Source organism: Phacochoerus africanus, chromosome 15 (assembly GCF_016906955.1).
Source record: "Phacochoerus africanus isolate WHEZ1 chromosome 15, ROS_Pafr_v1, whole genome shotgun sequence".
NCBI lineage: Eukaryota > Metazoa > Chordata > Mammalia > Artiodactyla > Suidae > Phacochoerus > Phacochoerus africanus.
This window is the reverse complement of record NC_062558.1, coordinates 40,784,800-40,802,032: the sequence shown is the minus strand read 5'-3', so window position 1 is coordinate 40,802,032 and position 17,233 is coordinate 40,784,800. Positions and strand designations below refer to the sequence as shown.

Sequence of the window (17,233 nt, the reverse complement as noted above, 5' to 3'; positions counted from 1 at the left end):
GATGCCATTAATGTACAAACTCAAAGTTGTTTCTTTGGAGCAAGATGTGTCACTGACCCCCCAAGCCATGAACCACCTGAATGGAGAATTGTAATGCAGAGACATCCTGTCTCCGGATAAAGAAATGTCACAAGATAAGGATTAATCCCAGCCTCTTTGTTCTTCCCCTTAAAAAAACAAAACAAACAAAAAACCCACCTCACGGAGTTCCTGCTCTGGTGCAGTGGGTTAAGAACCTAACTCAGTGGCTCACATTGCTGCAGGGAGGTGGTGTGTGTGGCGGAGGCGGGGTGGGGTGGGTGGGGGGGTGGGAAGGGGTTGATCCCCGGGCCGGCTCAGCGGGTTGAAGAATCCAGCATTGCGGCTTGGATTCAATCCCTGACCTCAGAACATTCCATATGCTGTGGTTGTGGCCACACACGACTCTCATACACACACACTCACACACACACTCACCCAGGGTGGAGCTTGTAGGACAGCAAATTAAAGGCCCATCTTTCCCTGCCCCAATGGCACCCAAGCAAGGATGTGACAATTAGGGACAGGTATGCTTTATTACTTAGTTCCCACATGTGACTGGCCCCAATGTGACTGGCCCCAATCACTTATTTACACCTGACAAAAAAAGGTTAAAGGGGCGCAGGGCAGGGCAGCTTCCACAATGATCCAACCCCAAGACTGCCAGAGGCCTGAGAGAACACAATTTCTGCTGCTTTGACGCCTGGTCATTCTGGCCTCCAAACTACTCCTCCCGAACTCTGACCTCTGGGGAAAAAGCAGACACTGCCCAAAGCAGTCACACCTGGGTCTCATGCTGAGCACCAGGACACAAAGAACAGAGCTGGGGAGTCCCTGAGTGATAATTTCGCTCTTCCCACAGCCCTGCCTCCAGATGAAGAAAATAAGGCACAGCTGATGGTGAGAGGGAGCAAAGCCAAGAAACTGAGCTGAAGATGGGGGTCCTCAGGCCAGGTCACAGGCCCACCTTTCCTTCCTCTGAGATAGGCTCCCTGGCAGTCTGTTCCCGGGTGGACGAAGGTGAGAGTGGCAGGTCCACCCAGAAGGGCTGGGTTCCGGGGGAGTCCTGGCAAGAGGAGGCGTGGCCCCCTGACTTAGGGTCAGGGTAAAGGCACATGGCTCCGCCGCCTCTCCTGTGACCCTCAGGCCAGCCCTGCCCCCGGAGGGCACTGGTTGGCCCTACAGAGGGCTCAGCTCCTGTAGCTCTTGAGCAGGTGCCCGGCGATCACCAGCCTCTGGATCTCACTGGTGCCTTCGTAAATCTCAGTGATGCGGGCATCACGGTAGTGCCGCTCGGCAGGCATCTCTGTCACATAGCCCATGCCACCCAAGATCTGCATGGCCTAAAGTGGAAAAAGCAGGGTCTCAGGAGGGAGAAGACTCGCCATTCCTGAGACAAGACAGGGCAGGGCCTGCCACACAGAAGGCTCGGGCGGGGGAAGGGCAGCTGGCACACTGGCCACTACTCAAACCTTTGGGGATTTGCCCAGGCACCTGGCCCACATACTGGGATACCCACCTGGTGGGTGATGGCAGTTGCAGCCTCCGATGCAGCCAGCTTGGCCATTGCCGCCTCCTAACCATAGGAAATGGTGGTGTCAGAAACTTTACCTTGGAGGGGAGCCCCCAGCACACGGACCTCAACAGGGTGGGCCCGGGGTGGGGGAGAGCCACCCCATGGGCCCAAGGAACCGGGACCCCACCCAGACGTCTCCCTCAGTCCCTCTGACATTAAAGCTCTGGGCCGTGCCTGGGGAGCCCCCTGCCCCACAGGCACCTTGATGAATGGCTTCTTATTATCCTTCAGCATAGCAGCGCGCCAGGTCAGCAGCCGGGCACTCTCCAGGGCCAAGGCCATGTCCGCCAACTTGAACTACAACAACACAGCCCCACCCCATCAGTCAGTAGTTGCCCTCCCTCCCCTCTCCCTGCAAAGGCAGGAGGGAGGAGGATGGAGGACATGTGAGCAGTTGAAAGCTGTCCAGAAAGAAGCAAGGAAAGGCACAATTTCCCTCCCTCCAGCATCCAGGCAAGGCTGCACCTCCTTACCTGGATGCCCTGGAGCTTGCTGAGCGGCACCCCAAAGGCCCTGCGGTTTTCAGCATAGTTCACAGCACAGTCCAGGGCGGCCTGGGCAATGCCCAGGGCCTGAGAGGCAATGCCGATGCGGCCCATGTCCAGGGTTTGCTGTAAAGAACTCCGATCAGCGGTGAGCCGGCTGGGGGCTAGGGTCTCGCCCCAGGGCCCCTATCCCTGCCGCTGGGCTCACCATGGCGATCTTGAAGCCCATGCCAGGCTCCCCCAGCAGGTTCTCCTTGGGGATACGACAGTCCTCAAAGATGAGGTTGGCGGTGGATGAGGCCCGGATGCCCAGCTTGTCCTCTTTCTTCCCTAGCGTGAGCCCAGGCGTCGGAATGGGAACCAGGAAGGCGCTGATGCCCTGGAGGAACCATCTAGCGACAGTCGCTTTGCCGTCCGAAGCCACGCCCCTCACACAAACCTCCACAGACGCGAACTCCTCCTCCTCCCTGAACCTCCTCCTCCCTAAGAACCGAAGCCTGGGCGCCCTCTGCTGGCTCCTCTGGGGAGGGCGCAGCCCGGGGAGGAAAGCGACTAGGGCAAGTGTCCCAGGGAGGAAACAGCTCCATTGGGCCAAGGAGATTTGCATCTAGAAACTCTGACCGTCTCCCCGACTCTACCTTTGGGGTCCCCACCTTGTTCTGCAAGGATCTGTCCGTGCTGGCGAAGACCACGGCGGCCGAGGCCTCCCAGGCGTTGGTGATCCAGGCTTTGGTGCCACTCAGGACCCATGAGTCATGGTCTGCCTGGGCAGTGGTGGCAGCAGCCCCGGCGTCGCTGCCGTTCCCTGCCCCACACGCAGACTCAGAGTCAGCCACCACCTCTACCCACAGGGCATACTGCCAACTCACCTGGTACCCAGCCTCACTCTGGGCTTGTGAGCCAGACCCAGGTCCAAGGAATCAGGGTCTGGTTCCAGAGAGATGGCTTGAGGGCAAGACCAGCTCCCAAAGCTCTCTGAGCTGGGGCTGGGGGAGTCTGCAGGGGCAGGGAAGGGGGGTCTTCAAGCCAAAGAGACCCAGAGCCCAAGTCCCTCCTGCTCAGTTCCTGCCCCTGCCCCAGTTGGCCCAGTGCCAGTCTGAGTCTGTCAACCTGATTCTGGGGTGAGGGGACAGGGGTGGACACTATCCCACCGTGGTACCTGGTTCACTGAGGGCAAAGCAGCCAATTTTGTCACCACTGGTGAAAGGAGTGATCCACTGCTGTTTCTGCTCCTTGGAGCCAAACTTCAGGATAGGTCCCAAGTAGAGAGACTGTGGGGACAGTGGCGGGGGGGGGGCGGGCAGGGACAGTTGGGGGGGCGGGGATAGTCGGAGGCCTTCTAGCCCAGCACACGTGCCTGCCCGCACACCACTCCCCAGGTCCCCTCTCTCTAGAGACCCACGCAGAGGGCCAGTCCAGAGGCGGTGGGGTAGGAGAGGGGCCAAGGCCAGGCTGTGCCCCAGGCGTAGGGCCACAGAGGACTTGCCCACTTGCGGGAGCCTCCTTCCACTAGTGTTTCCAGGGCCCAGGAGGGACACTCACATTGTTGACACTCATGATGACTCCAGTGGAGGCGCAGCCCCGGCTGATCTCCTCCATGGCGATGGTGTAGGCCAGGTAATCCAGGCCGGCACCACTTAACTCCTCGGGCACATCCATGGCCATGAGCCCCAGCTCGCCCATCTTCTTCACCTGGCCCCAGAGAAGGATGTCATGGCAAGGGGCAGCTGCCAGGGGGCCAGTGCCCACCCTCTCCAACCCCAAATCCTCCTGCCCCTGAGGTAGAAACTCAGGTCATGTGGCCCTATCCACCCACTCCCCAAGACTGGAGGTGCAGCCTCAGCTGAGTCTGCATGACAGTACCATTCACTCAAGCTGTTCTATCCCCACACTTCACCCTCACTCACCTTTCTGTCCACAGCCACAGCTACTGAGCAGACACAAGAAACCTTCAGGGGCCTCCAACGTAAGGAGCAGAGCAGGGAAGCAGAGCACCACACAAACCTTGTTTCAGTCCCTTACCGGCAGTACACACTTCCCCTCCCCACCACAGGGCCTTTGCACATGCTATTTCCAACCAGTGATGCCCTTTATCAACTGGTTATTATCTCCTCCCACCCTTGGGTCTCAGTTCAAGCAATACTTCTTCTGGGGGACAATCTCTGACCTCACTAGTCAAATCCTTTAATCATACACTCATGCAACACCTGTGTGTCTCCTCAGAGGTGCTTGCACTACTGTAATTTCAAACCTATTTGTGTGCTTGTTCTGATAAAGGTCTTTTTCCCTGACTACGAGAGCAGAGACTATGTGGGTTTTGCTCACTGCTATATTCCAGTGCCAGGAGATTTCCTGTTGTGGCTCAGTGGTTAACGAATCCGACTAGGAACCATGAGGTTGCAGGTTTGATCCCTGGCCTTGCTCAGTGGGTTAACGATCTGGCGTTGCTGTGACTGTGGCGTAGGCCGGTGGCTACACCTCTGATTCGACCCCTAGCGTGGGAATCTCCATATGCCATGGGAGCGGCCCAAGAAATGGCAAAAAGACAAAGATAAATAAATAAATAAAATAAAATATATTCTAGTGCCAGTGAAAGAAATGAGTAAAGGGAAAGAGCTCGGACTTCTTGACTTGGAATACTGGTAGTGGCAATGGTTAACGATCAAGTGCCTTCTATAAGCCAAACACTAAGTGCTTTATGTGTACTCTTTCATTTGAGTTTCTCCCAAGCTCTGTGAGAACAATGCTGAGTCAACCCCATGTCAGAGATAAGGAAACCGGAGCTCCAGGAGGTAAAGCAACCTGTTTGGAATGGAGCCTATAAGTGGTGGGGCTGGGGCTGGAACCCAGCAGTGACTCCAGGACCTCCACCAGCTCAGACCTTTCGTTTGTTTTCTAGAACAGACTGCTCACTCTCTGTCAGCCTGCTTCCCACCTGGGAAACATGGACCACAAAAGAACCTATGCAGCTTCGAAAAGAAATAACCCAAACCAACGGCCTCTAGGGAGCAGGTTAGGGGGTTAGGAGGACTGCTGCTTTTCATGAGAAAATAATTTTATACAAATCAAAACTACGATGAGGCACCACCTCACACCAGTCAGAATGGCCATCATTAATAAGTCTACAAATAACTATTTAGAATAGCCAAGACATGGAAGCAACCTAAATGTCCATTGACAGATGAATATATAAAGAAGTGGTATATATACAATGGAATATTACTCAGCCATAAAAAGAATGAAATAACGCCATTTGCAGCAAAATGGATGGACATAGAGAGTGAAATAAGCTAAAGAAAGACAAATATCATGATATTACTTACATGTGGAATCTAAAAATAAAAATAAAAGATACAAATGAACTTATTTTCAAAACAGAAACAGACTTACATAGAAAACAAATTTATGGGAGTTTCCATGGTGGTGCAGCAGTAACGAACCTGACTAGTGTCCGTGAGGACAAGGGTTCGATTCCTGGTCTTGCTCAGTGGGTTAAGGATCTGGTGTTACCATCAGCTGTGGTGGATCTGGAGTTGCTGTGGCTCTGGCATAGGCTGGTGGCTACAGCTCCAATTTGACCCCTAGCCTGGGAACCTCCATATGCCTTAGGTGCAGCCCTAGAAAAGAGACCAAAAAAAAGAAAACCAATTTACAGTTACCAAGGGAAAAGAGGAGAAGGGACAAATTAGTAGTTTGGGATTGACAAATATATACTACTACATATAAAAGAGATAACCAACAAGGTCCTACTGTATAGCACAAGGAACTATACTCAATATTTTGTAAGAAACCTGTAAGAGAGGAGTTCCCGTCGTGGCGCAGTGGTTAACAAATCTGACTAGGAGCCATGAGGTTGCAGGTTCGGTCCCTGCCCTTGCTCAGTGGGTTAACGATCTGGCGTTGCCGTGAGCTGTGGTGTAGGTTGCAGACGTGGCTCGGATCCCGCGTTGCTGTGGCTCTGGCATAGGCTGGCATCTACAGCTCCAATTAGACCCCTAACCTGGGAACCTCCATATGCCGAGGGTGCAGCCCTAGAAAAGGCAAAAAGACCAAAAAAAAAAAAAAGAGCGAGAAAGAGAAAAGAATTTGAAGAAAATTTTGACTGAATCACTGTGCTGCACACTTGAAACTTTCTTGATGTTGTAAATCAACTATATACTTCAACTGAAAAAAAAGAAACTCATTTTATATAACTTGATTCCTGCAACCATGTTCTTAGACTATTTTGAGTTAAACAAAGCAAACCAATAAGGATGTTTGATGTATTTTCTCTTTTGCCTATAGTGAATATTACTTCCGGATTATAAAAGTTTTACCTCCCCACACACACGCACCCTACCAAATAGTACTTACTTCATAGAACTGTTCTAAGGACTAAGTAAGACAATATAAATAAAATGCTGAGCCCAGTGCCTGGCACGAGGTGAGTGATCAGCAAACAACAATTATCATTAAGTGGCTGACTTGTCTGGGCAGTGATGTCTGGGAGAAGGGGCCCCTGTGGATCTGCTGGCCTTCCCAAATAACTTGTGTTCCTCTATGAAACTGTTTGTTTGATTCTGCCTGGAACTGTTCCCATGGGAAAGGCTTGTAACGTTCTATGCTTGGGGTGGGTCTCATCCACTTCAGGGTCTCCTGTGTAACACGGGAGGAGGTGGCTAGTGTGGGGGGAGGCAGAATGACAGCCCCTCCAAAGACGACCGTGTCCTAATCCCCCGGACCTGTGAATGTGTCTCCTTATGTGGCAAATGGGACTTTGTAGATGAGATGAAACTAAGGATCCTGAGGCAGGGGGACTGCTCCGGATTATTCGGGGCAGGGTTGGGGGGGGCTAATACCATCACGAGGGAAAAGGGGAGACAGGAGGGGCAGAGAAAGAGATGTGACGTTGGAAGAAGAGGCGCCCTGGCTGGAGGGGTCGGGAGCCAAGGAGCGCAGGCAGCCTCTGGAAGCCGGAAAAGGCAAGGAAGTGAGCCTCCCCCAATGCCACCAGAGGAACACAGCCCTGCCGGCCGGCACCTTGATTTTAGCCCAGGGAGACCCTCTTGGGACTTCCGGCCTCGAGGAATGATCATACACTAAATGGGTACTGTTTGGGGAGGTCCACTGCTGTGGGGCAGTGTAAACAAATCCGACTAGGAACCATGAGGTTACAGATTCGATCCCTGGCCTCACTCATGGGTTAAGGATCTGGCGCTACTGTGAGCTGTAGTGTAGGTCGCAGACATGGCTCAGATCTGGCTGTGGCTGTAGTGTAGGCTAGCAGCTGTAGCTCCAATTTGACCCCTGGCCTGGGAATCTCCATATGGCCCAGGTGTGGCCCTAAAAAAAGGTACTATTTTAAGCCCCTGAGTCTGTGGTTATTTGTTACAACAGCAATCGGAAGCTAGTACACAGTGACAAATGGGACTCAGTTACCATGGATGTGTCATTTTGAGACCAGCTTAAAAAAATTTCTGTGGTCACTGCTCACCTGGGGAAAGTGGGGGTGACGCTGCTCTGAAAAGCTGCATTACCGAAGTAGGCAGGAGTCAACAAGAGGGCAGAATGGGGAACAGAGAGTGGTTTGGGGAGCCCCTCTGCACAGGACCTGGGACTCAGAGCTCTGTGCCAGCACAAGCACAGCCTCAGAACACAGCCCCTTTTGACCCACACCTAAAGCATCCAACGGGAGTTCCCGTCATGGCGCAGTGGTTAACGAATCTGACTAGGAACCATGAGGTTGTGAGTTCGATCCCCGCCCTTGCTCAGTGGGTTGACAATCCGGCGTTGCCGTGGGCTGTGGTGTGGGTCACAGCCGCGGCTCAGATCTTGCGTTGCTGTGGCTCTGGTGTAGGCTGGCGGCTACAGCTCCGATTCGACCCCTAGCCTGGGAACCTCCATATGCCATGGGAGTGGCCCAAGAAATAGCAAAAAGACAAAAAAAAAAAGCATCCAATGAACCTACTGCAGGGTGAAGAGTTCCCTGGTGGCTCAGGGGGTTAAGGATCCAGTCACTGTTATGGCTCTGGTAACTGCTGCAGCACGGGTTTGATCCCTGGCTCGGGAAATTCTTTAGGCTGCAAGAACAGTCAGAAAAAAAAAAAAAAAAAAAAAGGAAGGTCGAAACTATTTTACTGGGAGTGCCTGTTGGGGTCAGAAGGCTGGGTCACATTCTGACCAGTGCCAGAAATACACAGGTCCCCATGTTTCAGGCTCAGGCCTAGATAGGAACCTTGCTGGACCTCACTTTCTGTTTGGCCAAAAAGCCTCACCTTCCATGCACCACCTAACTCCCCAGGACACAAGACACACCCTCCTCTTCACCTCTATCTTCACTTCACAAACCTGGGATCAATGACCAATCAGCCAATCACGCCATGACTCCATTTCACCCCTAGAAACAGAAAGGGAACCAGAATTCCTGGGCAGAGTGGAGGCAGGACAAGGATTACCCCGTTTCCATTTTACAGATTGGGGCTCACGTGCACATGATGAGCCTCCCAGGACACCCAGGATCAGGTTGCATCAGCCCACAAGGAAGCCAGAACTCCTGACACTCATCTCCCTATACAGCTCCACTGCCCTGGAACTAACCTGAAGGTTCTCTCTGTGCCAGGATAAAAAGCTGGAAGAATGAAAAATGACCACACCCAACCAACTTTACCAGGAAACCACTCCCCTCAACCTTTCTCCTTCTAAAATATAACCTGCGATTTCTGTTAACAGGCCTTGGCTAGCTGTAGGAACATGGCTAGAAAAATGTTGGAGACAGGATGGCAGTGGAGAGAAGCAGCAATCTGATCAAAAAGAAAAAGAACCCTAAAACAAAATAAAAGTGGTAGCAAAAAAACCACAACAAAACAAACAAAAAAAAACACCAAGTGTCCAGCTATAGAAATCACTTCCGATCTAAGCATGTTTTTGGTTTTTTGGGGTTTTTTGGCCGAACTGCAGCCTGTGGAAGTTCCCAGGCCAGGGATCGAATCTGTGCCACGGCAGCGACCCAAGCCACTGCAGTGACAATGCCAGATCCTTAACCCACTGAGCCACAAGAGAACGTTGATAGTCTCCAAAACTCCCAAGAGAAAAGGCAAGAAAGAGAAAGGCCCCTTTCCTAGCAGAGTGAGCCTTCAGTGTCTGCTGCCTTCATATCTGACACATTTAGAGAGCACTCATATAGGAGTTCCTGTCGTGGTGTAGCAGAAATGAATCCGACTAGGAACCATGAGGCTGTGGGTTCGATCCCTGGCCTTGCTCAGTGGATTAAGGATCTGGTGTTGCCATGGGCTGTGGGGTAGGTCACAGACGTGGCTCAGATCCTGCTTTGCTGTGGCTGTGGTGTAGGCCAGCAGCTATAGCTCTGATTTGACCCCTAGCCTGGGAACCTCCACATGCCGCGGGTGTGGCCCTACAAAGCAAAAAGAAAAGAAAATATAGAAAGTACTCATATAGATAGTGCTTTGAAGTCACTTCGAAAGCTCACATTTAAAAAAAAAAAATCAAATTTCTCCTGAGTTTGCCTATGCTCACTAGAGTCAAAAGGAACTCCCTACCTTGATGAAGATATTTGCTTATTCAAGGGAAGAGGCCCTGGGAGCCACCTCCCCAGATCCTACTCTGTGTCAGTGTGTGCTAAGTGCTGGGACAATAAGGACAATCAGGATTACTTAACCACAGGGTGCAAGACCATTAAATTCAGCAAACATCTGCTGAAGGTCGAGCATTACCGAGGGCAGCGAGATGCTGTGCTGGACAGGGAGGCAGGGGTGTGAACAAGACCAATCTCTGCCTTCAGGAAGCTGACTGCTGGACCTATGACATATTCACACGCAATCATGTGACAAGCACTTCCAGAGAGCTGGGGTTCTGAACAGAATGCTCCTGGAACAAAGAGAGATGAATTCCCTCTGGGAGAAGTGAGAGGTGGTGCCATGCAGGGGTCGCTTCCAGGTGGTATTAATCAGGGCCCACGCATCCCAGGAAGAAGGAAAAAGAGGTTTCTATGTGGCTAACTACCATCTGAGACAGGGCAAGAACAGGAAAAGCAGGTTGCACACCGGATATGTTAAAGTGATTCAATAAGAGTTCCTATTGTGGCTCAGTGGGTTAAGGACCCAACATAGTCTCCGTGAGGATGCAGTTCAATCCCTGACCTAACTCAGTGGGTTAAGGATCTGCATTGCTGCAAGCTGTGGGGTAGGTCACAGATGTGGCTTGGATCAGCATTGCTGTGGCTGTGGCAAAGGCTGGCAAGTGCAGCTCCAATTTGATCCCTAGCCCAGAAACTTCCATATGCCACAGGTGCAGGCTATAAAAAGAAAAGAATAAATTAAAGATTAAAAAATTATTTAATAAACATTCACTGACTGAAGGAGAAGAAATCAGGTTTAGTTTCACACATATAAATAAGTACATATAATTTCCAGGTTCCAGAGTCCAAAGCTGGTTTGGAAACACCAGCTATTTCCTATTTCCCTTTATAACATAATTGCATTGTAAATTCATGACTATTCCTTTCTCTTTTGGGGGTGGGGTGGTGAGGTATGGACACAGAAAGACAAAAATTCAACTCAGATTACAAAAACAGCCAAGCGAGCAGAAATGAGCACTAACCTTCCACCTCCTTGGTCTCCGCATCTCTCCAATCCTCTCCCCTTGAACCTCCCCTAATAAACCCAGTCTTCTTGGGGGAAAAAATTCTCCGAGAGAAAATATTAGAAATCACTAAAAATCACTACATCTATTTCATCATTTTTCTTTCTTTCTTCCTTTCTTTCTTTTTTTTTTAGGGCTACACCTGCAGCATGTGGAAGTTCCCAGGCTAGGGGTTGAATCGGAGCTACAGCTGCCAGCCACAGCCACAGCCACAGCAATGTGGGATCCAAGACACGTCTGTAACCTACACCACAGTTCGTGGCAATGCTGGATCCTTAACCCACTGAGCGAGGCCAGGGACTGAACCTGCATCCTCATGGATACTAGCTGGGTTTTTAACCCAATAAGCCACAACAGGAAACCCCATTTCTAACACTATTTAACTTGTAAATTCCTCACCCCTATAAAGAAAGACATTATAAAGCCAGAGGACTAGTTAACAGTAGGTTGATATAAAGCCTGTTTCTAGGGAGTTCTCTTGTGACGTGGCAGTTAAGGATCTAGTATTGTCACTGCAGCGGCCTGGGTTGCTGCTGTGGCATGAGTTCGACCCCTGGCCTGGGGACTTCCACCTGCCACAGGCATGCCAAAAAAAAAAAAAATCCTATTTCTACTGCCAGCTTTCCCAAAGCAAATCTATGTTGTTAATATAATAAATAATTTGAGGGAATATAGTCTGTCATTTAGCAGGAAAAACCCCAACACACAGCCATGTCATGGAAAACTGCTGAGAACAATACCAGAGTATATGGATATGGAGGGTACAGGGGTAGTTTAGGCCCTTGCTGATAATATCCCCAACTAGAATAGGGCTTCCCAGCCTGCCAGCTGAGCTTCTGGGACAACCACATGGCTCGTGGAAGGAATAGGGGTTTTGAAGCCAACCACACTTGGGGTATAATTTCTAGCTCCAGAGACCAGTCAGCCTTGGAAAATCACTTCACCTCTCTTATTACCTCTCAACTATAATAAAAACATTAACAGTATTAATAGCTACTATTTTTCAAGTACTAGGCAACATGAATGTGACAGACATGATCTCCCATAATCCTTGCAAGCATTCCAGGAAGCCAAATGGAGATTAAATTTGCAGGTAAGGGGAGTTCCCGTTGCAGCACAGCAAAAATGAATCCAACTAGTATCTATGAGGATGCAGGTTCAATCCCTGGCCCTGCTCGGTGGGTTGAGGATCTGGTGAGCTGTGGTGTAGGTCACAGATGCAGCTCAGATCCCTCCTTGCTGTGGCTGTGGTGTAGGCTGGCAGCTGTAGTCCAATTCAAGCCCTAGCCTGGGAACTTCCATATGCCAAGGATGCGGCCCCAAAACAGAAGGAAAAAAAAAAATTGCAGGTGAGGAGGTCCTTGGGACTAAATGAGATGACATGTGTTCAACACTTAACACCTACAAGATGCCCAACTAATTCTAGTGCCAAGAATGCCACTTGCCTACCTCACTTTGAGCCCCTTAGGTGTCCCCACAGTCCTGGCACAATGCCTGATAGGCTATGAACACACAATACTCGCTAAGCTGGAAAAGTCGCCCCAGAGCCTGTGATCACAACTCTTGAATTCCTCAGACTGGAAAACAAGTGCGGAGAAGAGGCCTGGTAGATTTGCTCTTTCACAAGTTATAGACTCAACAAATATCTACCGAGTATCTATACCACGAGTTAGACATCTCACCAAGCCAGGGGATGGATAGGAACATCTCAAAGGTGTAATTACAAGCAGAGTGATACAACGGCATGGAAAGGCGGGACTGACTGGGATCTCAGCAGCTGGCAGCAGACAGGCCTGGACTTGAGCCTTAGCTCTGCAGTTCATTAGCTCCATGATCTTGAAACTCCTCAATCTGAGTTGCATCAACTGGACCATAGGGTATATAGACATCTTCACCACGTGAGAATGTGAGAAAGAGATAACCTAACCCATCTTGGCACTCAGAACAATGCCCAACATGGGGTCGGCATTTTATCAGCCTTAACTATTATCATCAGCACAATGCCCAGTATACAGTAAGCATAGCAACACCTACCATTATTATTATTCCAGAAGTCACATGCTGGCTATAGGCCTCGAGTGGGTCAAGAGAAACTTCCCAAGCATTTTCTGGGTCCCTGGACCCCGCTCCTGCTTAGGGTTCCTCGACTGGAGGAGTCTCAGTGCCTCTGTCACTGTCACCAGTCATCCTAGGACCGAAGGCAGATCCCATCATAGGCTGCTGAGGTTGGAACTCTCACCTGAGCCTCCGGGAAGCGATGTTCCTTGTCCACCTGGGCTGCAATGGGAACCAGCTCCTTCTCGGCAAAATCCCGGCATGTCTGACGCAGCATCTGGTGTGTCTCAGGCAGTTCCACAGACTGGAAGATGGTATGCAAGCGACGCCAGTCCCGAGGCCAGAGAGCTGCCAGTGAGAAGAACAGGAGTCAGTGGAAGGGGGACCCAAGAGGTCTTGTGTAATAATAATAATAACAAGAGTTCCCACTGTGGATCCTCTGACTAGTGTCCATGAGGATCCGGGTTCGATCCCTGGCCTCACTCAGTGGGTTAAGGTTCAGGTGTTGCCATGAGCTGAGGTGTAGGTCGCAGAGAAGGCTCAGATCCCCCGTTGCTGTGGCTGTGGCTGTGGCCAGCAGCTGCAGCTCCAATTTGACCCCTAGCCTGGGAACTTCCATGTGCCACAAGTGTGGCTCTAAAAACACAAATAATAATAAGGATCCACTAACTGGGTGGTTCTCCATCACAGACGATTTTCTCCCCCAATAGCAGAGTAGAATGCTATTGGTATGGAGTGTCTAGAGGCCAGAGACACTGCTTAACACTGTACAGGACAGATACTACAACAAAGAATTATGGGCTCCAAATATCAATAGCACTGCTGTTGAGAAATGAACTGAATGTTTACTCTGCTTACTAAACACTTTGTACAACCATCCGACTCAGTCGTCAATACAACACCAATAATAAGAGCACAGCTCTGTGACCTGAGGCAAGGATCTTAACTTCACTGAGCCTGGGTTTTTCTAAAATGCAGAAGAAAACAGCATTCAGCTCCTGGGCTGGGAGGGCAAAGAGTCACTAACTATAGCACTCAGCACAGGCTCTGGCAGAGACAGCTCTCAATGAGGGTTCCCTTTATTGTTTGTATTTGGGGTAAGTGGGTCTTGACCAGGCAAAGGAAGCCCTGGCCACAAGTGTCACTGCTGCCACTGCTGGAGAGAAATGACAATATGGGAAAGGTAATGCATGAAATCATCAACGAGCGCTAATACTTACTGAGCACCTGTAATATGCCAGCACTGTACTAGTGTTTTACCTACTCTGGGATTTAATCCTTATAACAGCCCTATGAGAATAAAAGTAATACACTGGCCATTTTAGACATGGGGCAGCTGAGGCTGACAGGGGCTGAGCGTCTGCCAAAGGTCACATATTCAGAGTCTGGGTTCAATTCCAGGCCTGGCTCCTAAAGAAGGGCGCACCCTCAAACTCCGCGGAGAGTCAACGAGGGAAAGGGGATGTGGATGCAGCGGTGGGAATTGGGATAGCGGTCAGAGAAGGGGTGAGGCTACGCAGGCGCGAGGAGCAGCCTAACTGGGGCAAAGGCCGCGGGCAACCAGAGGAGAATCACCCGCCGGCCGCAGGGGAGAACAGATGGCCGGGACGCAAGCCCGACGGCGGACAGGGTCGCGGTCCCTCCCCACTGTGTGGAGGCGGATTGTACTCACCTCCGCGGACAGGGCCGCAGGCTCGGGCGAGCAGCGCGGCAGCCATAAAGGACTGAGACCGGAGTCAGGTGACAATACTGCACTGCTACCCGGAGACCTCTTAACAGTGAGCACGGTTCCGGGTCGCGGAGGGCGGGGCCGGCGCGAGCCAAAGGCCACGCCCCTCAGGCATCGGGGGCGGGTCCTCCCGAGTCCCGCCTTCCTCCCAGGAGCTAAAATTTAACTGTCCCGCTTTCGGAGTGCGCTCAGGATTTTTAAACTCTTCGAGGGTGGGCTGATCTCTCCTAAAATCCAGTTTAGCTGCGTGAGATGCCCTCTGGGGCCTATGCCCTCTACTTCCCCGACTCCTCGCCCACCACGCACTTGCTGTCCTTGCTCCAACCTCACGCAGTAAAAATGTCTGTAAAGCCCCAGGCTAGCATTATGGTTCGGCTATGTACGCGTTCATAGTTAGTGTTTGCGAGGCAGAATAGCATAGAGGATGTTAAGCCGTGGCCAGTTATTGGAGCTGTTGCTCCTATAAAGCTTCATGGGGTTTGGATTAGGATTGCTGCAATTACAAGTGCTATATGACTTAACTGATGAGAAAGCGACTAGGGATTTCAAGTCGGTTTGGTGTAAGCAGGTTGAGCTGGTTATGATTATGCCTCAAAGGGAGAGTATTAAAAATGGGTAGGCTGGAGTTCCCGTCGTGGCACAGTGGTTAACGAATCCGACTAGGAACCATGAGGTTGAGGGTTCGATCCCTGGTCTTGCTCAGTGGGTTAAGGATCTGGGATTGCCATGAGCTGTGGTGTAGGTTGCAGACACGGCTCAGATCCTGCGTTGCTGTGGCTCTGGCATACGCCGGCGGCTACAGCTCCGATTAGACCCCTAGCCTGGGGACCTCCATATGCCGCAGGAGCCGCCCAAGAAATGGCAAAAAGACAATTAAAAAAAAAAAAAGGTAGGCTATAAAGTTTGTTAGTGGGTTAAGGAATGGTGGTTACCTGCAGTATGCAGTAGCCTCCCAGTTTTAGTAGGACAGCTGCAGGTACTATTGAGCCTGCTCATGGGGCAGCTCCAGCACCTCTGTCAGGTTCCTGCCTCTGGCCTTTTGCAGTCATCCTTCCCTCAGCTAGAGCGCTCCTTCCCTTCATCACTCACTGAGACCTCCCCTGACTTCGGGATGCCAGTGTTTCCTCCCACACACTCTCCATCCCATTGTTGTATTTATTCCTGGTAGGTAGCACCGGAAATCTTATCAAATCCCCGCCTATTCTTGTGCCAAGAGGTTGCAAGGGAGTTGGGTTGCTGGGAGGAAGATTTCTTTCCCTCAAAGGGCATGAAGGTAGGGTGGCACTGCTGCTTCCCTGTCCTGGTATGGTCTCACTCCTACCTGTGGGGCAGAGGCCCCTCGGGAACAGGGGTCACTGTGCTCTTGTGCCCTGCCTTTGGTCCTTAGCATCCACCATGGACATCTTCACCCTGCCCAAGAAACTGGCAATTTCACTTGTCCAGCAAAGGTTTCCATTGTCACAGGTATAAGTCAGACTTCCAAGGCTCCCGGGCATGACCCATGTGCACCCAGGCATCCATACATCCCTCCAGCTGCCTTTTCTTCCCCCACAACTCAGCCAAGTGTCTGTCCCCAGCACTGACCCACATGCCAAAAGTTCTGTCTTCCTTCAGTACTTTGCTCTGCTTCCTGTAGATCAATCAAAAATGAGACAGTCTTTCAAATGTTACCTTGTATTTAAAAGAAATGCATTCAAAGGAAAGCCCATAATCTATAGTTCTTTAAAGCCAACGAATGACTATCACAGGAAAATTGTCTGAGGCTTCTTCACTTTTTATTGCCCTACCCGGGCACCTGCCCTGAGTGAAAGAAAAGAGGAAGTGATCTTGGAGAAACGGCATGAGTGATGGCTTGGAGCGAGATCTTAGTTTTCTGCTCGGGAATTGAACCTGGGCAGCCTGGATGAAAACCAGGAATCCTAGACACTAGCTAGAGGCTAAAAGTAGAACTTCCCTGATTCTTGCCCCCTGTTGAAAGCAAGAGTGTTTCAGGGAGGCAAAGACTGTGAAATGGATATAAAGTTTATTGTTAGAGACACAGTACAGCATGTGGGAGAGCACAGAATAGTAGTTTATTTAAGTCTAAAACAAAAACGTAATACACACCCTAAAGAGGAATGGGAGTACGGGCATCCCCGAGTGGGGAGCTTGCCAGAGAAGTGATCTAAATCACTTACATAGGACAGTTCTTCCAGGTCTTTGTTTACCTTTAGACCATTATCTTGTTTTATTTTTCACACCTGATTGAGCACAAGGCCCTCTCTGATAAGTGTGAGCATCTTTTGGCAAAGATGGACTCCAGAGCAAAGGATGCCAGGATGGTATCAGGACTTATTATGGCCTGGCGCCCGCTCCCTTTTGAGCCCTAGGGTTCTTACTGTGCATGTGTAATTGTGGAGCTCTCCTTGACCCCAGGGGTGACTGATGTAGTCATATCTTATCTTTCTGCCCCAGCAGAGCTCAGCCCCCGCCATCAACTTTCTCCTTGACGTGTCAAAGAGAAGCAGGCCCAATTTACTCAGCCTAACAAGTCCCAGCTGTTCTCAGCCCAGGGGCCCCTCTACCTCCTACCTGAGAAGAAGCAGTAGAGAGGGGGAAATAAATGAGTGGTGTTGGTGGGCAGAGGCCATAGGAGCTTTAGGTGCCGCAGGGCACCAGACTTATTTTTAACTTGTACTGTTTGTGACCTCAAACATGAATGTAAATTTTATATAAAAAGCAGGCAAGGAGTTC

General features: G+C 50.7%; 1 protein-coding gene across 2 annotated transcripts; it reads right to left on the bottom strand.

Moving 5' to 3' along the window:
• Positions 1–535: 535 nt before the first annotated feature.
• Positions 536–14,568, bottom strand: ACADS (acyl-CoA dehydrogenase short chain). Of its 2 annotated transcripts, XM_047760876.1 has the most exons (11): positions 14,444–14,568; positions 12,956–13,119; positions 3,987–4,006; positions 3,622–3,771; positions 3,239–3,350; positions 2,733–2,884; positions 2,288–2,458; positions 2,068–2,205; positions 1,796–1,891; positions 1,538–1,594; positions 536–1,361 (listed from the first exon to the last, which is right to left on the bottom strand). In XM_047760876.1, the coding sequence occupies exons 2-11, from the start codon at positions 13,032–13,034 to the stop codon at positions 1,209–1,211; spliced, it is 1,128 nt and encodes a 375-aa protein (XP_047616832.1). In that variant the 5' UTR covers positions 13,035–13,119; positions 14,444–14,568; the 3' UTR covers positions 536–1,208. The 2 variants fall into 2 exon arrangements, with proteins under 2 accessions (XP_047616832.1, XP_047616831.1); XM_047760875.1 differs by lacking the exon at positions 3,987–4,006.
• Positions 14,569–17,233: the final 2,665 nt, after the last annotated feature.

Excerpts from the sequence above, each read along its gene's own strand:
- ACADS (XM_047760875.1), bottom strand. The coding sequence starts at position 14,489 with ATGGCTGCCGCGCTGCTCGCCCGAGCCTGCGGCCCTGTCCGCGGAG. Across the intron at positions 2,885-3,238 it reads CTTTGCCCTCAGTGAACCAG|GGAACGGCAGCGACGCCGGG; the intron begins GTACCACGGTGG and ends CGTGTGGGGCAG. Across the intron at positions 1,362-1,537 it reads CAACTGCCATCACCCACCAG|GCCATGCAGATCTTGGGTGG; the intron begins GTGGGTATCCCA and ends TTTCCACTTTAG.